This window comes from Aspergillus ochraceoroseus, assembly GCF_002846915.1.
Source record: "Aspergillus ochraceoroseus IBT 24754 chromosome Unknown P175scaffold_6, whole genome shotgun sequence".
NCBI lineage: Eukaryota > Fungi > Ascomycota > Eurotiomycetes > Eurotiales > Aspergillaceae > Aspergillus > Aspergillus ochraceoroseus.
This window is the reverse complement of record NW_024468481.1, coordinates 1,950,620-1,967,295: the sequence shown is the minus strand read 5'-3', so window position 1 is coordinate 1,967,295 and position 16,676 is coordinate 1,950,620. Positions and strand designations below refer to the sequence as shown.

The 16,676-nt window shown below is 49.2% G+C and overlaps 7 protein-coding genes across 7 annotated transcripts; 4 read left to right on the top strand and 3 right to left on the bottom strand.

The window, feature by feature from the left end:
- Window positions 1-277: 277 nt before the first annotated feature.
- On the top strand, window positions 278-1,302 carry P175DRAFT_0503189 (GIG1 family protein). Its single transcript, XM_040897570.1, has 2 exons — window positions 278-409; window positions 626-1,302. Exons 1-2 carry the CDS (start codon window positions 298-300, stop codon window positions 1,180-1,182), a joined length of 669 nt encoding a protein of 222 aa, XP_040751041.1. The 5' UTR covers window positions 278-297; the 3' UTR covers window positions 1,183-1,302.
- A 191-nt stretch (window positions 1,303-1,493) lies between these two features.
- P175DRAFT_0440382 (chromosome segregation protein SMC) lies at window positions 1,494-5,343 on the bottom strand (the record flags this gene model as incomplete). Its single annotated transcript, XM_040894014.1, has 5 exons — window positions 1,494-1,786; window positions 1,857-3,754; window positions 3,807-5,017; window positions 5,066-5,225; window positions 5,306-5,343. 5 exons carry the CDS (start codon window positions 5,341-5,343, stop codon window positions 1,494-1,496), a joined length of 3,600 nt encoding a protein of 1,199 aa, XP_040751040.1.
- A 333-nt stretch (window positions 5,344-5,676) lies between these two features.
- On the top strand, window positions 5,677-7,770 carry P175DRAFT_0503186 (serine/threonine-protein kinase RIO1). Its single transcript, XM_040897569.1, has one exon. The coding sequence runs from the start codon at window positions 5,721-5,723 to the stop codon at window positions 7,431-7,433; it is 1,713 nt and encodes a 570-aa protein (XP_040751039.1). The 5' UTR covers window positions 5,677-5,720; the 3' UTR covers window positions 7,434-7,770.
- An 863-nt stretch (window positions 7,771-8,633) lies between these two features.
- P175DRAFT_0503185 (uncharacterized protein) lies at window positions 8,634-9,533 on the top strand. Its single transcript, XM_040897568.1, has one exon. It carries the CDS (start codon window positions 8,638-8,640, stop codon window positions 9,364-9,366), a length of 729 nt encoding a protein of 242 aa, XP_040751038.1. The 5' UTR covers window positions 8,634-8,637; the 3' UTR covers window positions 9,367-9,533.
- Window positions 9,534-9,860: 327 nt separating this feature from the next.
- P175DRAFT_0534093 (autophagy-related protein 17) lies at window positions 9,861-11,522 on the bottom strand (the record flags this gene model as incomplete). Its single annotated transcript, XM_040900108.1, has 1 exon — window positions 9,861-11,522. One exon carries the CDS (start codon window positions 11,520-11,522, stop codon window positions 9,861-9,863), a length of 1,662 nt encoding a protein of 553 aa, XP_040751037.1.
- A 745-nt stretch (window positions 11,523-12,267) lies between these two features.
- Window positions 12,268-15,005, top strand: P175DRAFT_0559200 (F-box/WD repeat-containing protein). The gene is made up of 2 exons (XM_040900899.1): window positions 12,268-12,949; window positions 13,020-15,005. Exons 1-2 carry the CDS (start codon window positions 12,548-12,550, stop codon window positions 14,706-14,708), a joined length of 2,091 nt encoding a protein of 696 aa, XP_040751036.1. The 5' UTR covers window positions 12,268-12,547; the 3' UTR covers window positions 14,709-15,005.
- Window positions 15,006-15,594: 589 nt separating this feature from the next.
- P175DRAFT_0494756 (putative pyrimidine 5'-nucleotidase) lies at window positions 15,595-16,554 on the bottom strand (the record flags this gene model as incomplete). Its single annotated transcript, XM_040896032.1, has 5 exons — window positions 15,595-15,755; window positions 15,825-16,250; window positions 16,319-16,354; window positions 16,422-16,434; window positions 16,510-16,554. The coding sequence occupies 5 exons, from the start codon at window positions 16,552-16,554 to the stop codon at window positions 15,595-15,597; spliced, it is 681 nt and encodes a 226-aa protein (XP_040751035.1).
- Window positions 16,555-16,676: the final 122 nt, after the last annotated feature.

Below are 16,676 nucleotides of genomic sequence, written 5' to 3'. Positions count from 1 at the left end.
CGAAACACCGTTGGGGATGATTCTTGCCAGGTGAATTCGGTTGGAAAAGAAGGATTCGGGAATTGAAGAGGAATTCTCACAGAAGACGAAGAAAGAGTTGGAAGAAAACAGGGAAAGAAAAAAAAGAGAAGAAAAGAAAAGGATGGTTATTATGATCGTTTTTACAATGTGTACAGAATTGCCCTATTGGGGAAGTTGTGATGCTTCTTCTCCGGTCTAATTATTTCACTCGATCCCACGTTTCTTTTTACCCATCTTGAGCAAAGATTCCGGTCTCTTTCCACCTTGAACATCATCATGATCCCAGAGGACCCTGCTTTCTATCTCACAGAAACAGACCGTCAAGTCCTGGCCCAGACTGACGAGGAATTCATCTACCATGACTGGAAAGAACTTCAAGCCATCATTGGTATCTTCCTCCCCCTCTCCTTCTCTCCGTACCTCACCCACTCAACACACCAAAATACAACCATACTTCTGGTCTTAGTTCTCTCTCTCTGTCTTTTTTTTTTTTCTATTTTTCTTTTTTAAATTGACCCTCTCAACCAATACTAGGATACTAGTACGAGTAGTAAGAATGTTAGTTAACTGTTTATTTCTTCCTCTTCGTCCGGGTACCCAACAGCGCGCAATGAACTCGGTATTCTGAAGCGGAAACCCTCCGATCTCCTCAGATATCTCCAATGGACCAAAGAAATCAAGAGTGAGTATGGTTCCATCATAAACTACATCTGCCAGCGTCGTCTGGGATGGAATCTACCGGAGACCACCACCACCACCACCACCACCACCACAAATGGCGCAAGTGGGCCCATGTCCCTCGCCTTCAAGAACCCGATCCCCTTTGCCGACCCCGCGGATTACAAGACCCTCCGCAATGACTGGCCCTACGGGTTGGCCCCGGGCATCTCCCATCTAGTCGTTTGGTCCCGGACCCCGATCGCCGTGAAAGACCACACGGGAGAAATCACTGAGGAGTCCCGCGTCCTGATTGAGGCCTTTGTGCAGAGGACTTTTGTCGCCCGGCTTGCAAAGGAAACGGACGCCTTTCCAAACCCGAACTCGCATGTCTTGTGGTTTAAGAATTTTACGGCATTGCAGAGTGTGAGGGGCTTGGAGCATGTGCATGTCTTGCTTCGCGAGGTTCCTGATCATCTGTTGCGGGAGTGGACGGGGGAGTAAGACATGATATGATGATTTACATCTTTTTGATATAGAAGGTCCTTCAAGCATAGTGCACTACTCTAGATTAGATAAGATTTACTCACTTTTAACCTGCTCAGTATTGGGAATCCTGCAAGAACCTAAGAAAGTACTGTACATACAGATAGAAGAGAAGAGAAAGCACCTTATACGATCAATATAAAGAAGAAGAAGAAGAAGAGAGAAAAAAAATATGAATCCAGTACGATCAAACCGGTCCATCGTTGATACGCCGATTACATTACCTTGCCTATACCAGATACTAACCTAACCCCACTGAATGAATCCCTTCAAGTCTTTTGCTCCTCGACGAACTTGAGCGCCTCTTCTCGAGAGACCACGTCAATGGTACTGGCCTTCTGTCGGAAACTCACGCCGTAACACTTCTCTGCTACATGCAACATCTCCGGCCGGAAGGTGGTGCAAATAAACTGTCCGTTTGTCGAATCGGAAATCGATTTCAGCATCTGAGCAACAGCCGTGCGGTACTGGGCATCGAGATTTGCATCGATTTCATCAAAGAGGTAGAATGGCGCCGGGTCACAGGCTTGGATAGCAAAAACTAACGCAAGAGCACAAAGACCTGGGATCTTGTGAGCAACTCCGAGGATACAGTAACAGTAAGAATAGGTCTGCTAGGCTAGGGTGCTTACTCTTCTGTCCTCCGCTCAGCTGCTGGATACGCTGCTGTTCATCATGTTTGCTATTGAAGCTGACACTAATGCCGACTCCAACATAGTTCTCGACACTTTGCTTGGCCGCCTCATCATCGGACTCGAGCTCATCGTCCGCCCGCAGAGCGCGATCAGTCTTACGCTGGATGACCAAGCGTCCACGACCTGCAGGAACAAGCTTCTCGAAAATATTAGCGAACTCGCGAGAGACCTGCTTGAATGTTCGCTCAATGGCCTCATCCTTGCGCTGATCCAAGACTGTGATCAGGTCGTCAATAGACTTCTGGGAAGCATCGAGTTCTCCCCTTCGCGAGGTAAGAGTCTCCCGCTGCTTCGTAAAGCTATTGTACTGTTCAAACGCTTTCTTGTTAACGTGTGAATATTTCTTCAGCGCCTCGTTGACTTTGTGCAGTTTCTTGACCACAGCGTTGGAGTCAGTGTTCTTGTATTTTGTGAACGCCTCGTCTGGCAGCACTCCGAGATCACGAATATTGGCCGCACACTCAGCCGCCTGTTTGGTCAGAGCAGCCTTCTTTTGCATACTCTTCTCCATGCGACGCTGATGCTTCTCAATCGACTTGGCCAGTTCCTCCAATTCCCGTCTAGCTTCTGCATTCCGTTGACTAAGCTCCGACACACGAGCATTGGCTTCGTCGATAGAGTCGTCTACCTGCGTAAGCCGCTGCGCAAGCTTGTCCAGCGCCTTTGTGAGGCGTTTCATCTCGCGCTGGGTTTCTTTCAGGTTTCCTTGGCCATCATCATCCGCCATATCCAAGTCTTGGCTCACGAGTTGATCAAGGCGGGGGTTCAGGTTCTCCCGAAGCTCAACCTCGAGGATAGATTTCCGAGCCTCCAACTCACTCCTCTGACCAGAGAGCTCCTGGTACTGTCGTCGAAGATCCTGGACGGTGACGCTTAGAGACTCCAGGCGAGCCTCTTCTTCGTTACTGAGCGCTTTCTGGAACGCTGAGGCCAATTCAGCCTCGAAGGCGCCAACCTGGTCCTTCAAAGCAGCTAGGTTGCTTTCGATATTTCGGAGGGCACGACGCTTAGCATCGAGATTATCGTTTTGCTTCTGGAGCAGATCACGCTTGCTCTTCAGTTCTTGCCGTAGAGGCCCACTGCTGTTCTGAACCTGGTGCTTTTGCTGTTCCAGTTTTTGCAGCTCCCCAACGGCTCTGGTAACGAGCTGATCAAGCTTCTCGAGCTCCTTGCGAATCTCACTCCCACGGTTCTTCTTCGTCTCATACTCATCTCTCCACTTTGTCAGGTTCTTCACAGCATCAAGGCGGGATTGCCGGGAGTCGTGGAAACCACCAGTAAGGGCACCTCTCTTATCGGAACGATCTCCCTCAGGCGTGATCGCATTGACACCATGGCTACGGGCATACTGGGACGCAACCTGAAGATTCGGGCAGATAATTGTCTTGCCAAACACATGCTGAAACGCGCTCTCATAGGCCTGGTCGTATTGCAGCTTCTCAATCATTGGGATTGTGTCACTCGCCTTTGGCATATTGAGTGGCTTCGACCGCAGCCGGTTAAGAGGCATAAACGTAACTCGGCCCGCCTTTTCCTGTTGAAGAATTTCCAGCACTTTTGTGGCAGTTTCATCCGTATCAACGACGTAATGAAACAGACTCTGGCCAGCGGTGACCTCTACAGCAGTGCGGTATCTATCATTTACCTCGAAGAGTTCTGCCAACGTTCCATAGACTCCGTCGAGATCATACTGTCTCTTGATCCTCCGCACAGCAGCTATCCCACGGCTCGTATTGTGGTCCATCATGTGAGAGAGATTGCGCTCTGCACGGTCAACTTCATTAGATGCGTTTGACAGAATGGAATCAAGCTTGGCTTCTTCTCTCCACAGCTCCCTGGGAACTAGTTAGAGCATGTTTCATTTAGTAGTGTGGGAGAAAAACTTACTTTCTCTGGTCCATCAGTCGGTCTCGCTCATCTTTTGCGGCTTGAACTTGCTGGTCGACGGATTGAATAGTATCACCACGACCATCGATCTGCTGGCGTAAGCGTTCAGTCTCCGGTTCCAAGAGGGCAATTCCATTCTCGAGCTCGTTGATGTCTTCCTGTGTTTGGGCCATGACTGCCTGTACACTGGAGATAGAGGTGTAGTTGTTCTTGATCTCCGCCTGTAGCCATTTGTCTCTCTCCGACTTGTTCTTGAAGCGCGAATTTCGGCCTTGCTTGGCATACAATCGCTGGCGGATCGTCTCCGCATCGGTAAGTTTAGATTTAACTTCGTCCTCTTGGTCTTTCGCCGCGTTGAAACGGGGGATGAGTTGCTGGAGCTCAGCCTGGCGTTCCTGAATCGCGCTCTGAACAGCATTCAAGTCTTCGTCGTGACGTGATTTCAGCGCTTGGGCAGCGGCTTGGTTGTCAGAAAGGGATTTTGCCAACAATTCCACCTGGGCGAGTGCCTTGGAGGTCTCGCGACGCTCGTCTTCTAATTGCGTTTTATCCACCTTCAAAAATTCGATCTGCTGCTTGCATTCGGCAATCTCCGCATCGACCTGGGCCATTTCCTTCTCTCCTTGAATAAAGCGGTCACGATTGATATCCGTGTCTTCGACACCAGTCTGTCTTTGTTCTTCAAGACTATCGAGGAAACTTGAGATTTCATGTTGCTCACGGGAATAGATCGTATATTCCAGGCACCTCCTTTCCTTGTCCTTATCTTGATAATTCCTCAGCTCATCCTTTTCCTCCTCCAATTCAGACAGCCGCTCGTTGATAAATTCGAGAAGCTCGTCGATCTTTTCCCGCTTATTGTTTGTTTCATGCATAATTTTTAGGGATTCCGCACGACGCGCTTCGTACACCTGGGTTCCTGCAACTTCTTTCAAGAGATTCAAGCGCTCAGAATCTTTCATGTTAGTCAAAGCTGTGACACGGCCCTGAGGCACGATATAGTATGGGTTAGACCGCGAAAACCCCGCCGATTCGAGTAGGTTCATCACATCCGCTTTCGTCGCATTCTTCCGGTCGAGGGTATACTCGTCTTTCTTGAGACCAATCGTTCGACGCAAGACAAGTTCTGGCTTGCCGGTAGGAAATCGATCGTCGGAGTTGTCAAAGATGATCTCAACGTAAGCCGACATAACCGCGGAACCCGAACCTTCCTAGTAGCTGTAAGCTTCCTGTCGAACGAACAAGGTCAAGGTACATACGTGCAGCAGAGCCTGTCGCTCTTCTCTGCCTAGGTGGGTGTATGCATCACTAAGGACGAAACGAATAGCCGCGAAGAAGTTACTCTTTCCGGATCCATTGCGACCGACGATAACGTTGTGCTTCGGAGAAAATGGTTCAATAACGGTTTGATCCTTGTAGCTACATCCCATCCAATGGCTTGTAAGTCTCCAGCCTCACCGGATGAGAGCCCGAAATCCAAAGCTCACGCGATAACTCACCTTTTAAAGCCCTGGATGATAATTTGCTTGACATACATTTTTGCCAGACAACACGAGAAATGAATCAATCACAGCGTCTGAAACATTCCGCAGCTCAGCTAGCGTCAATAAAACCAGGATCCAGAACTCCGATTATAACTACCGGGACAAACTGGCCATGAACAACGCCGTGAAGCTTCCGCCGTGCTGAGATGTTGGCCTCGACTTGCGGCGACACAAAACGCAAGCCTGGATCGAACGAACGCGCACCAACGCGTTTCGCCTGCGGGGTTTCTGCCGGGCGGTCAGCTATAAGTGTTGGTCCAATGGGAGAAAAAGTTCTTGAGATCGCGGGCACTTTTTTTTCTACCCAATTTTCCGTGTCGCCGACAATCGATTCTTCCAACACTCGTTTTTATCGGCCATTTCAATCATTATGGCGTCCTCGGACCCAAATGTCCCGGTTCCTGCCCTAGCAGATGGTCTATCACCTTCTCATGCCTATGTTCCTAACCAGGGCTATATAAATTCTGAAGGCACAGTCCCCGCCACGGCGGGGCAAGACCTGACGCCGCAGGAAGGTGAAGATGATTACGAGAACGACGAATATTACGATGACATTTTCGAGGAACAGCTCGATCAAGAAGACTTCAATTCCTCGAACCCCGCCGATCTTACAAAAGCTTACAACCGTCAACGCAAAGTAAACGAGCTGGCTGCCGATGCGAACGCCCCCAAATGGACCTACCCCAAGACCAATACCCAGAAGCCTACTGTGAACACATATGCCTCCGTCGATGATGAGATCAAGTCTTTAACTCGCCATGCCAACAAGATCAAGCTTGATAACATGCAGTCGGGTCTGGCGGTGCGTGGGGAGCGTGGTGCGGACAAGGCGGACAGAGCCACCTCCGAGCAGGTGCTGGATCCTCGCACGCGCATGATCCTTCTGCAGATGATCAATCGTAACATTGTTTCAGAGATTCACGGATGTCTTTCTACCGGTAAAGAAGCCAATGTGTATCATGCCATGCTGTTCCCGGAAGATGACCTCGATGCCGCCCCGATCCACCGTGCGATCAAGGTCTACAAAACCAGTATTCTCGTTTTCAAGGACAGAGATAAATATGTTACTGGAGAGTTCCGATTCCGTCAAGGTTACAGCAAAAGCAACAACAGAGCAATGGTGAAGCTGTGGGCTGAAAAGGAAATGCGCAACCTCCGCAGAATCTACACTGCGGGTATCCCTTGTCCAGAGCCCATTAATCTGCGGCTTCACGTACTTGTGATGGGATTCATTGGAAACTCGAAGGGTTTGGCTGCACCTAGACTTAAGGACGTCGAATTCAACCACCCCGAGTCAGAGACGAGATGGCGTGAGTTATACATCGAAATGCTTGGCTACATGCGTGTCATGTACCAAACCTGCCACTTGGTGCACGCAGATCTGAGCGAGTACAACACCCTGTACCATAAGAACAAGCTGTACATTATCGATGTTAGTCAGAGTGTGGAGCATGACCACCCCCGGAGTCTGGAATTCCTACGCATGGATATCAAGAACGTCGGCGACTTCTTCCGCCGGAAGGGAGTTGACATTCTTCCCGAGCGTACTATTTTCGAGTTTATCATTTCCCCCGATGGCCCAACTACTGTGAACCCGTCTGATGAAATGGATGACGCTATCGAGAAACTTTTTGCCTCCAGGGCGGAAACGACAGACGAAGGGCAGCAGGAAGTAGATGCTGCCGTCTTCCGTCAACAATATATTCCACAAACTCTGGAGCAAGTCTACGATATCGAACGCGACGCTGAAAGAGTCCACGCTGGTGAAGGAGACGACCTCGTGTATCGGGATCTGCTCGCTCGCGAGAAGCCCTCTGCGCAGGCAGCCGATAATGAAAGCGAGCTTGGATCCGACGTCAGCGGTGGCGTATCGGTAGAAGGTTCCGACTCTGAAGACGGTGATGAAGGCGAGAGAGACCCATTTGAAAAGAAACAACCTCGTGGAAAGCGGTTTGAGGATAAGGATTCTAAGCGAGAACATAAGCACAAGGTCAAGGAAGAGAAGCGTGAGAAACGTGCGAACAAGATGCCAAAGCATCTCAAAAAGCGTCTAGTGTCCGGCTCGTCCAAAAAGCGCAAGTGAACGATCTGAGCGGCGACTTGAAGCACATACTCAAGCTCTTTCTGAAGCGCTATTCGAACAAATATCTTCGCTTGCCTCTGTGGCCTGGTCCTACAGAGGCAGTCGAGCCAGCACATCATTCCCGGCATTTGGCTCACATCGGGGTTCACGCAAAGTGCCTACGGATCGCATATTAAAATTCAGAATCGGCTCCCGTCGATTCGTCAATTCGGCATATGGCCATCCGATACGAGGAGACCAGGTAATCCTCATCAAAAGTACCTCGTCATCTATACATACAGCTGCAGCGTTTAGTCCTGTAGAAGCATTCAGTATATAGACAGTCAAAAGACTAGCATATCTTTCTCACTCCCTCCTCTGTCCATTCTTGTAAAAGCCTGTTTCCCGACAATCCCGCATGATACTTCTCTGAAGCCCTATTTCTTCCACATAGCCGCCTCAAACCATCCACGAAACTTGTATACTCTTTAGTCTCCAACTTCTACTCAAAAGCATCCCCAAACCACTCCCCAGCGTATGTCCCACGGCCCATTGAAGATCCCAAGTCAAGTCCAGCAGCAGGAGATTCAGACCCTCTAGGTGCACCGCCTTCATAATCTTGTGCGGCGCAGGTCAGCCAGGGAGATCGATTGGGTTGTCATTTCAACCTGTATCTTACCTATTGTATATATATATATATATATATATATGTATGTATGTATGTATAATATGCTAGCTTAAAGCTCGATAAGTGGGTGGGAATGGTTTGGGTGCTTGGTAGCTTGCTTCAAGCCATGGGTTTATGTAGGTATGCATTTTATGCAACATTAACCATTTCGTAGGCATCATCATTTATTTAGGAGACAGATTACTCTCAAAAAGATAGTTATAGTCCTTATATCCTTTCCTGGTCGGAAACTAATTCAAGTGCTGATAGTTAGTAGACGTAGTACGGAAAAGTCCAAAATATGTATGTACACCACCAACCAACCCTCAAGCTACAACCCCATCCAGAAGAGACAACGCTTCAATTAACTACCGACTTTAATGCGGCCTAACCAACCCCAGATACAAATACTCTGTATCGAAGAGCCAAGTTCCACTCAAGAAACCCATATATCCCCGCAAAAAAAAAAAAAAAAAACAAACACCAATGGTTATGGCATCATCTCCATCTCCATCTCCATCTCCCCTCCAAAACATCCCCGCAATCACCCTCCTCTGCATGGACCAAAAGTTCATCACAGCATACAACGAAGCCCTCCCCAAATACTGGCCCTTACCCAGCAGCACCTCCCCCCCCCCCCTAAATCTCACCATCCAAAACACTTCCCTGAAATCCCTCCCGGGCTCGACCAAATTCGACCTCATCGTCTCCCCCGCAAACTCCTACGGCCGACTCGACGGCGCCTTTGACGACGCTATCTCGCGCCAGTTCTGCCTCCCCCACAGCCACTACGACACCCTCACCCATGCCGTCCAGAAAGTCCTCTACGACAAATACCGCGGCTTTGCGCCGCCGGGCACATGTACGCTTGTGCCCTTTCCCGCGGAACTACGGGGGAAGAATGACTGGGGGTGTAAATGGGTGGCGATTTGTCCGACCATGAGGACGCCGGACTCGGCGCGGTGGGATCGGGAGGTTGTTTATGAGTGTGTTTGGAGTTTGCTTTGTGCTGTTGAAGGGTGGAATCGGGGGTGTGCTGGTGCTGTTGGAGGAAAGGAAGAAGAAGAAGAAGAAGAAGAAGGAGATGATGGGAAGATTAGGTCTGTGCTTATTACTCCGATGGCAACGGGGTGTGGAGGAGTCACTCCGCAAAAGTGGGCGGCGCAATTTGTATTGGCGATGAGGCACTTTGTCGATGCGGTGGAGAGGCCGGAGAGATGGAGTCGGCTGAGTTGGGGGGATATATATGATGATACAGATGCAATTAACAAGACGTGGAAGATGTAGTTACTGAGGAGTAGGTGGGTTACGGATAAAATCATTATTCGAGACAGTCCCCTCCCTCTATTCGAAGTTTAATTGATTTTCTAGCTGGGAGTTCGACTATGAAAGAAAGAAAGAAAGAAAGAAAGAAATAAATAAATAAAACCCCCGCTGGATGTACCCATCAGAGCTCTCTTTGATCTTCATTCCAGACCTGCCAATAACTAGACAAGTACACCCGATAGCGTTTACATCCTGCAGTAGGATTGCAAGAGTATACGTCTAAAGAGTGTCTCATGACTCTGAAAGCCATGGCCTGGAATCAGCACAGGACGACGCCTATTCAAGTTCATCATGTAGGTTTATCCAGTAGCCGATGGGAGCTGTAATGCAAGCAAAACACCATTCCGCGTCGTTATTAAGTCATCGAGAAGTTGAGAAATAGTTAAGGAAGAAAGTGGATTAGAAATACAATGACTCATCACCAACATTGTTGTTTGAGAGGCACAAGATGCAAGCTAACTGACAGCTCTGCTTCGGCCTTTTAGCCGAGCAAGGGCTTGCTCAAATAGTGATTTTGGCAGCTCGGGGATGATTTCCCCTTCCCCTGAATCCTCACGCTGTGGTGCTGTCTTTGGTACAGCACCATCTCCAGGTTGGTCTATTTGCGTTTCGACATCAGGATTTTCCGCGAGAACCCCCTTCAGAAGGCCACCGGAGATGCGACGAAAGGCTATGCGCATGGGCTCACGGCCAAGTCCAGGCCAGATATCAGACGGCAAATAATCGCCTTGCTCCACCCGGAATGTCTCACGCGCATTGACGTCCTCCTCGTAGAGCTGGTCTAACTTCTGCCGAGTATCACGGAGAATCTTCTCGACCCGGTGTCGCACATGCCTCCGACGTGCTACCTCGATGATAAGGCCATCGTATGCTTCAAGGAAGCCATCGTAGAGGGAATTAAGATCCGAGAGATCCGCTAATCCGCCCTTGATACGGTCATGTTCCTCATTCCATACCCGGGTGAAATTGTGAGCCTCTGCTATATATCCTGGTAATCGAGCAGAGGAAAGCGATGATAAGTGGGTGAAGACACCCTTGGTAGCGTTGTATACAGCAACAAAGTTGTCCCGTTGTGCCAACAGATTCTCCATTACCGATTCCATTTCTCCGATTCGGTCTTGGATTTCCATCACGACATCCTCCGCCTCGGCGGCGTCATTGATGATGACATTCACCATTTCCTGATACTCACAGTCACTGAGAGGATCAAGCGGGGCGTTTAAATTGGAATTTATGTCTTCCTCAATGTTTGCGCCGCCACGACTACTGATGACCCCTGCAGGCATATCGCCGGTAATGGATTTGGCAGCAGCGCCCCCTCCTTCGGTATGCTTAACAGCGGTGACACAGAGATCGAAATGACGGACCAATGATTCTAGTAAATTGGCCATTTCTTGAGCATGCATCTCTAAAGAATGCACCATGGATGGCATGGAGGTTAGAGATGGTAGGCTGGAGTTCGACGCAGATTGTGAGGCAGACGAAGAGACAGAAGATCGGGAAGAGGCCAATTTGGTAGCGGCTCTGTAATTCCCCAAGGCCTTCTTTATCGCTTGAAGCTCGTCATCGAAGGCGAAATTGGAGGAGTCCAGCTCTGCTTGAGATGCATTGGTTCGGTCAATTGAACTTTTCAGTGTTGCATGGAGTTCTTCGACACCCCGTTCGTCCACAAAGTCATGTAAACTTTTGGGCTCTTCGCCTTCAGGGCGAAAGGAAGCATGGACAATCGTCTCTCGAAGAGACCCTAGTGTCTTCCTGAGCCGCGCATCCGCCGCGTCGAGACTTTTCAGTGCACCGGCGAATTCGGATCGACCCCTGAGGGATATTTCCTCCACCTCAGATCTTACATTGTAGAGTAACCTTAATTGGTTATTGAGACCATTACGCAGAAAGCCGGTCCGTGCGGAAACCACGACACTTTCTTCCAAAGTGGAACGAGCAGCCGTAACAATCTCGTTGGCACGCCACACGTGGTTGATGGAGGACAAGGACCTTTTCGCTGCGACTAGATGAGAAATGAGAGTTTCCAATCGAGGCAGTACAGACTCCTGCCCGTGTAAAGGGTCAGCGTCAGGAGGCGCTTCACTAGAGGCTGATGATGACTCTAAGGTAGACATTGTCCCTAGATCCGAGGAGATGAGGTCTAAAGTCAGAATATGAGGTCCTAAGCGGTGATGCAAGCAAAACCGTTGCCTTCTTTAACAGACGCCCAAGGGGTATAAGAACTGCAGGAATACCATCTACAACAGAATGTTCGCGACTTTAGTTCCGATCAACCGACCCGCAACGAATCAGATGGGTTTGCTTGGACCGGGGGAGCTATTTCCGTCGATTCTCAATCGAGATGGAATGCATAAATAGCTTGCCTGGAACTTGGCGGTGAGAGCAGACAAGACGAGTAGACCAGTGAATGGGAATTGTTTCAGGCCTCTAGAATACTTTCCCCAGAGGAATCCGTGTTGCGGTGTAATTGCCCAAGACAAAAGCACCCCCTGAAGGCTGAATGGATTTTTGGTGAGTGGAGTATCCCCAGGTGCGCAGAAGCTAAGAATAAAGAGTCTTTGGTGGCACCTGGTCTCTGGGTAAGCTGTGGATCAGATAGTGTCCACAATCTTCCCTGATCATGGCGAGTAATGACAAGTAATGGCAAGTAATGGCAAGCAATGGCAAGCAATGGCAAGCAATGGCAAGTAATGGCAAGCAATGGCAAGCAGTGGTGAGGAATGGTGAGGAATGGTGTCAATTTCTGTCAATTTCTGCTGGTGATTGCGCCATCTACACACGTGACTCACCCGACACAAGAGCACGAAAGACAATCATTATTTGCGTGATCCATGAGACATTGATCTTTTTAAAAGACACTCTCAGGGTCAATCTCTTCCTCTTCTACAGACATTAAATCTCTTACACTTCTTCCTCTCCTGGCTGGCCCATCATTGAGACCTCTGCTTTCATTCCGGTCCCTCTTACCCCGGACGAGTTTGCGGTTCCCCCGTCTCCAGCTTCGCCACAGGGCTAGGACTCTTAAACGATATACAGCGAACTGAAGCCGCCGGTTCAAGACTCATGTTGGATTCTGGTTTATATTAGAGACTTGTCGGACTAAAATTAGCTGGTGCATCGTTGTTTGTGGGATTGCGATATGCCTATTACCGACCGATCCTCCCAACAAGATGGTGCCCCTCACAGTCTAATCCAAGAAAATCGGCTAAACTGCAACAACACCATGGACGCCTCGCAGGCTTCTTTGAAATCGATATTTGGACCCTCTCATAGCGCCGACGATACAGACCTCGAATCCGACGCCCACCAACACGTGTCCCACGGCTTCAGCAATGTGACCAAAGCCCCCGCAAATCTCGCAACCGAGAATGTCGCTCCCTTTCTTGCCAGACACATTCCCGAACAATATGCTCCCCTCGGGGCCCAGTCGATCCTACCGGCAGAACTGAGCAGCGCAAACTCCAAATACTGCTATCGCCATCGGCCGGACATCAAATGTCGACGACAGGCGGATGAGCCCACCATGGATAAGCTTCAGCAGGTAGGTCAACCCTCTGGTTTTTTTTTTTGTAAGATTGCCTAGCATTGCGCAAGCTCACACACAATCAAAGGGGTTGGAAACCCTCCCTCAGGGTGATCAACAAAGTATTTCGCATATTTGGTCTCTATTTTCTGCCGCGCCCGCCAAGCACCGGAAACTCATTTTGCAAGGAATCCTGGCGCAGTGCTGCTTCCCACAACTTTCGTTCGTTTCGGCTACTGTGCGCGATCTCATCCGCATCGACTTTATTACCGCACTACCTCCCGAGATCTCTTTCAAAATTCTGTGCTATCTGGACACTACGTCACTTTGCAAGGCTGCCCAGGTTTCTCGACGATGGAGGGCGCTCGCTGACGATGATGTTGTGTGGCACCGGATGTGTGAACAGCATATTCATCGCAAGTGCAAGAAATGCGGCTGGGGCTTGCCACTTCTGGACCGTAAGAGGCTCCGAGAGTCCAAGCGGGAGATCGAATTACGGGCCACAACATGGGGAATGAACAGAGCGGAGTCCGAATCACCCCATCCAGAATCCCAAGCGAATTCTCTGGCTGAAGTGACCAACACTGGCAAGAGGAAGCAGGAACCAAGCAACGAGGATGCCGTGGTAAAACGCCATTGCTCATCATTGATCCCCGCATCTGAAGGAGATCACGATTACTTCAAAACCCGATATCGACCCTGGAAAGCTGTGTACAAGGATCGTTTCAAGGTGGGCACAAATTGGAAATATGGGCGATGCTCGATCAAGACCTTCAAGGGTCACACGAATGGGGTTATGTGTTTGCAGTTTGAAGATAATATTCTCGCTACCGGCTCTTATGACACAACTATTAAAATATGGGATACGGAAACTGGAGAGGAACTGCGCACCCTTCGCGGGCATGAGTCCGGAATTCGCTGTCTGCAGTTTGATGACACTAAGTTGATTAGTGGCAGCATGGATCGCACGGTGAAGGTCTGGAACTGGCGTACGGGAGAGTGTATTTCCACCTATACCGGCCACCGTGGTGGTGTGATTGGGTTACACTTCGATGCTTCGATATTGGCCTCTGGGTCCGTTGACAAGACAGTAAAGATCTGGAACTTTGAGGATAAGTCGACATTCCTTCTCCGTGGCCATACCGATTGGGTCAATGCAGTCAGAGTGGATACCATGTCTAGGACCGTTTTTTCAGCTTCGGATGACTGTACGGTGCGGCTTTGGGATCTGGACACCAAAACTTGTATCCGAACCTTCCATGGGCATGTGGGTCAAGTGCAACAGGTTGTCCCTCTACCCAGAGAATTCGAATTTGAAGAGCACGACGCTGAGTGTGAGAATGACAACCTTAGCACCACGTCTGGAGATAACGAGTCACCCTCTCTGCAAGCCTCTATGGGGTCGGAATCCAATTCTGCTTCCAACCAATCCTCGGATTTTGGCCCTTCGTTTGAGAATGGCCGCCCGGCACCACCGCGCTACATGGTTACGAGTGCATTGGATTCTACGATTCGTCTCTGGGAGACCACTACCGGCCGTTGCTTGCGTACGTTTTTTGGTCACTTAGAGGGCGTCTGGGCCCTCAGTGCCGATACCCTCCGCATCGTGTCTGGTGCTGAAGACCGCATGGTTAAGATCTGGGATCCCAGAACTGGCAAATGCGAGAGGACTTTCACCGGCCACTCTGGACCGGTGACTTGCCTCGGTCTGGGAGACAGCCGTTTCGCTACTGGAAGCGAGGATTGCGAAGTACGGATGTACTGCTTCCAGAGCTGATTTTTTTTTTCTGTTCGACCTTCACGTATTTTTCATTTGACTACCCCTTTATAATGACTTTCTATTTAGGTTTGGACGGTTGGCGGATACCCTTCAAGCGGCGTTGTGTGTGTTTTTTTTATACCTTTATTCCCTTGAAAACGGCCATATACAGACAAATTGCATTATTATGTTGGAAGCGGAGAACCTATGGCACACTGGTATGGGCTTCATGAGCTTTCTTCAACACGGGCCAAGGCTTTTTTTAAGCGCCTTGGGGGTCTCTGGATTTGTGAAGCTCAAAATTTTCATTCACAGTAGTATAAATAATATAATATCTTATCTTATATCCATGGGGTTCTCATCTCGTAGTCAAGTTTTTTTTCGAGAACAGTAGGGGTATCAAGCTCTGGAATGTTCGTTATATTAAACCCAAGCTTGGTACCTCTTCCACGCTCTATCTTCATAGTACTGTTTAGTAGTAAATAATATATTGAATGAGCAACAGCAGGGCCAAGGACAAAGTCATCCATACAGTCCCCTAAGTACCTCTTTGCCCATCAACAGCGCTACTACTACTTGGTACCTACGAGGTATTCCAGAAAGACCCACGCTGAACGTACGAGCGCGGGGTACTGAAGAGATGTTTACAATTTGCTCGATAGTGATGTGATCTCGAAGCAAAGAAAATCCTTTAGAGAGCGGGTAGGACAGTATCCAGTATCTGACTGGAGTGTTGGATGAAAGAGAAGTTTTCGGAGCCAGCCAGTATAAGCGAACTTTGCGAGGATCTAGATATGGAGGGAAGTACTATATTACTGGTGTGATAATAATACGTTTAGTGCAGCCACAATGCCGTATTACCACCGGATTCTATCAGAAAATCTAACCGCTCTTGTCTAGCACATTAACTCTTGAACAAATGCGGGAAGCACGTTCTCAGCTCCTCAAGATCACGTATCAGGAACTGCGAGACGGGGGCTTCGGGCATAGGAAGGCCATGTTCTACTAGATGGACCGTTTGCCAACCACGATCCGCAGCGTGCTTGCAATTCAACCCGGAGTCGTCTGTGTGGGAATCAGTACACATCGAAATAAAAACAACTACAGTGATAATGAGGAGGAAAGAAAACTGACCGACAAAATAGCACTGCTCTGTGCTCGGGGCACCCGCCTCTTTCTCCGCCTTCTCGTACATGGCCTGCGTGGGTTTGCAAACGAGCGGTGTCTGACCGTAGTCACAGTAGGTGATTCCCTCAAAAAGATCTTCGACCCCTAGTAATTTCACTACCCTATTCGCATGAGTAACATATGCATTGGTCAAGAGCCACATCTTCACTTTGTCCCGGTCAATGTCCTCTAGCAACTTGCGCAGTTTCGGGTCTGGCTTCAGGATCTGATCGAGCGGCAAAGCATCGTCGACTTGGCGGTTGAACTCTAGTGGATCGATCTTATGGTGACGTGTAAGCCCTTCAATGGCGAGGCCATACTCCTTATAATACTTCGTATGCAGCAGGTGGGCATCGTCAGCATTGAGGGAGAGGTGACGGACGAAGAATTGGTCTAGAACGGATGGACGTCATTAGTTAGTGGGCAGGGGAAAATGCGCATTTCCCGGGAACTAAACATACGTATCAGTTTCTGCATCTCATCATGAATATTACTGCCTGCGCGACGTCCAGTCAGTCCTCAATACCGCAGTCAAGTGTCTTGTAGGAAGTAGAGGGCTCCTACCCCTGGGGTAGAGCTAGATCTCCGTAAACGTCAGCCACGGTTCAAAAAAAAAAAAAAAAAAAAAAACCTCTCGTATTCGAAAACGTACGCAATTGTCAATATCGAAGAAGAAAACAGGTTTAGAATCCGCCATGATGCCGATTGTTTTAGAGACGGTTCCTCTCCTCGCAGTCGGGGCGGGGGATATAATCCTAAGACGGTTCTGGGGCGGCACCCGGATGGACTGGGGTAGTGATGGAGGCGGTAATTGAGAAG

Excerpts from the sequence above, each read along its gene's own strand:
- P175DRAFT_0503189 (XM_040897570.1), top strand. The coding sequence starts at position 298 with ATGATCCCAGAGGACCCTGCTTTCTATCTCACAGAAACAGACCGTCAA. Across the intron at positions 410-625 it reads AGAACTTCAAGCCATCATTG|CGCGCAATGAACTCGGTATT; the intron begins GTATCTTCCTCC and ends GGTACCCAACAG.
- P175DRAFT_0503186 (XM_040897569.1), top strand. The coding sequence starts at position 5,721 with ATGGCGTCCTCGGACCCAAATGTCCCGGTTCCTGCCCTAGCAGATGGT.
- P175DRAFT_0503185 (XM_040897568.1), top strand. The coding sequence starts at position 8,638 with ATGGACCAAAAGTTCATCACAGCATACAACGAAGCCCTCCCCAAATAC.
- P175DRAFT_0559200 (XM_040900899.1), top strand. The coding sequence starts at position 12,548 with ATGCCTATTACCGACCGATCCTCCCAACAAGATGGTGCCCCTCACAGT. Across the intron at positions 12,950-13,019 it reads CCATGGATAAGCTTCAGCAG|GGGTTGGAAACCCTCCCTCA; the intron begins GTAGGTCAACCC and ends ACACAATCAAAG.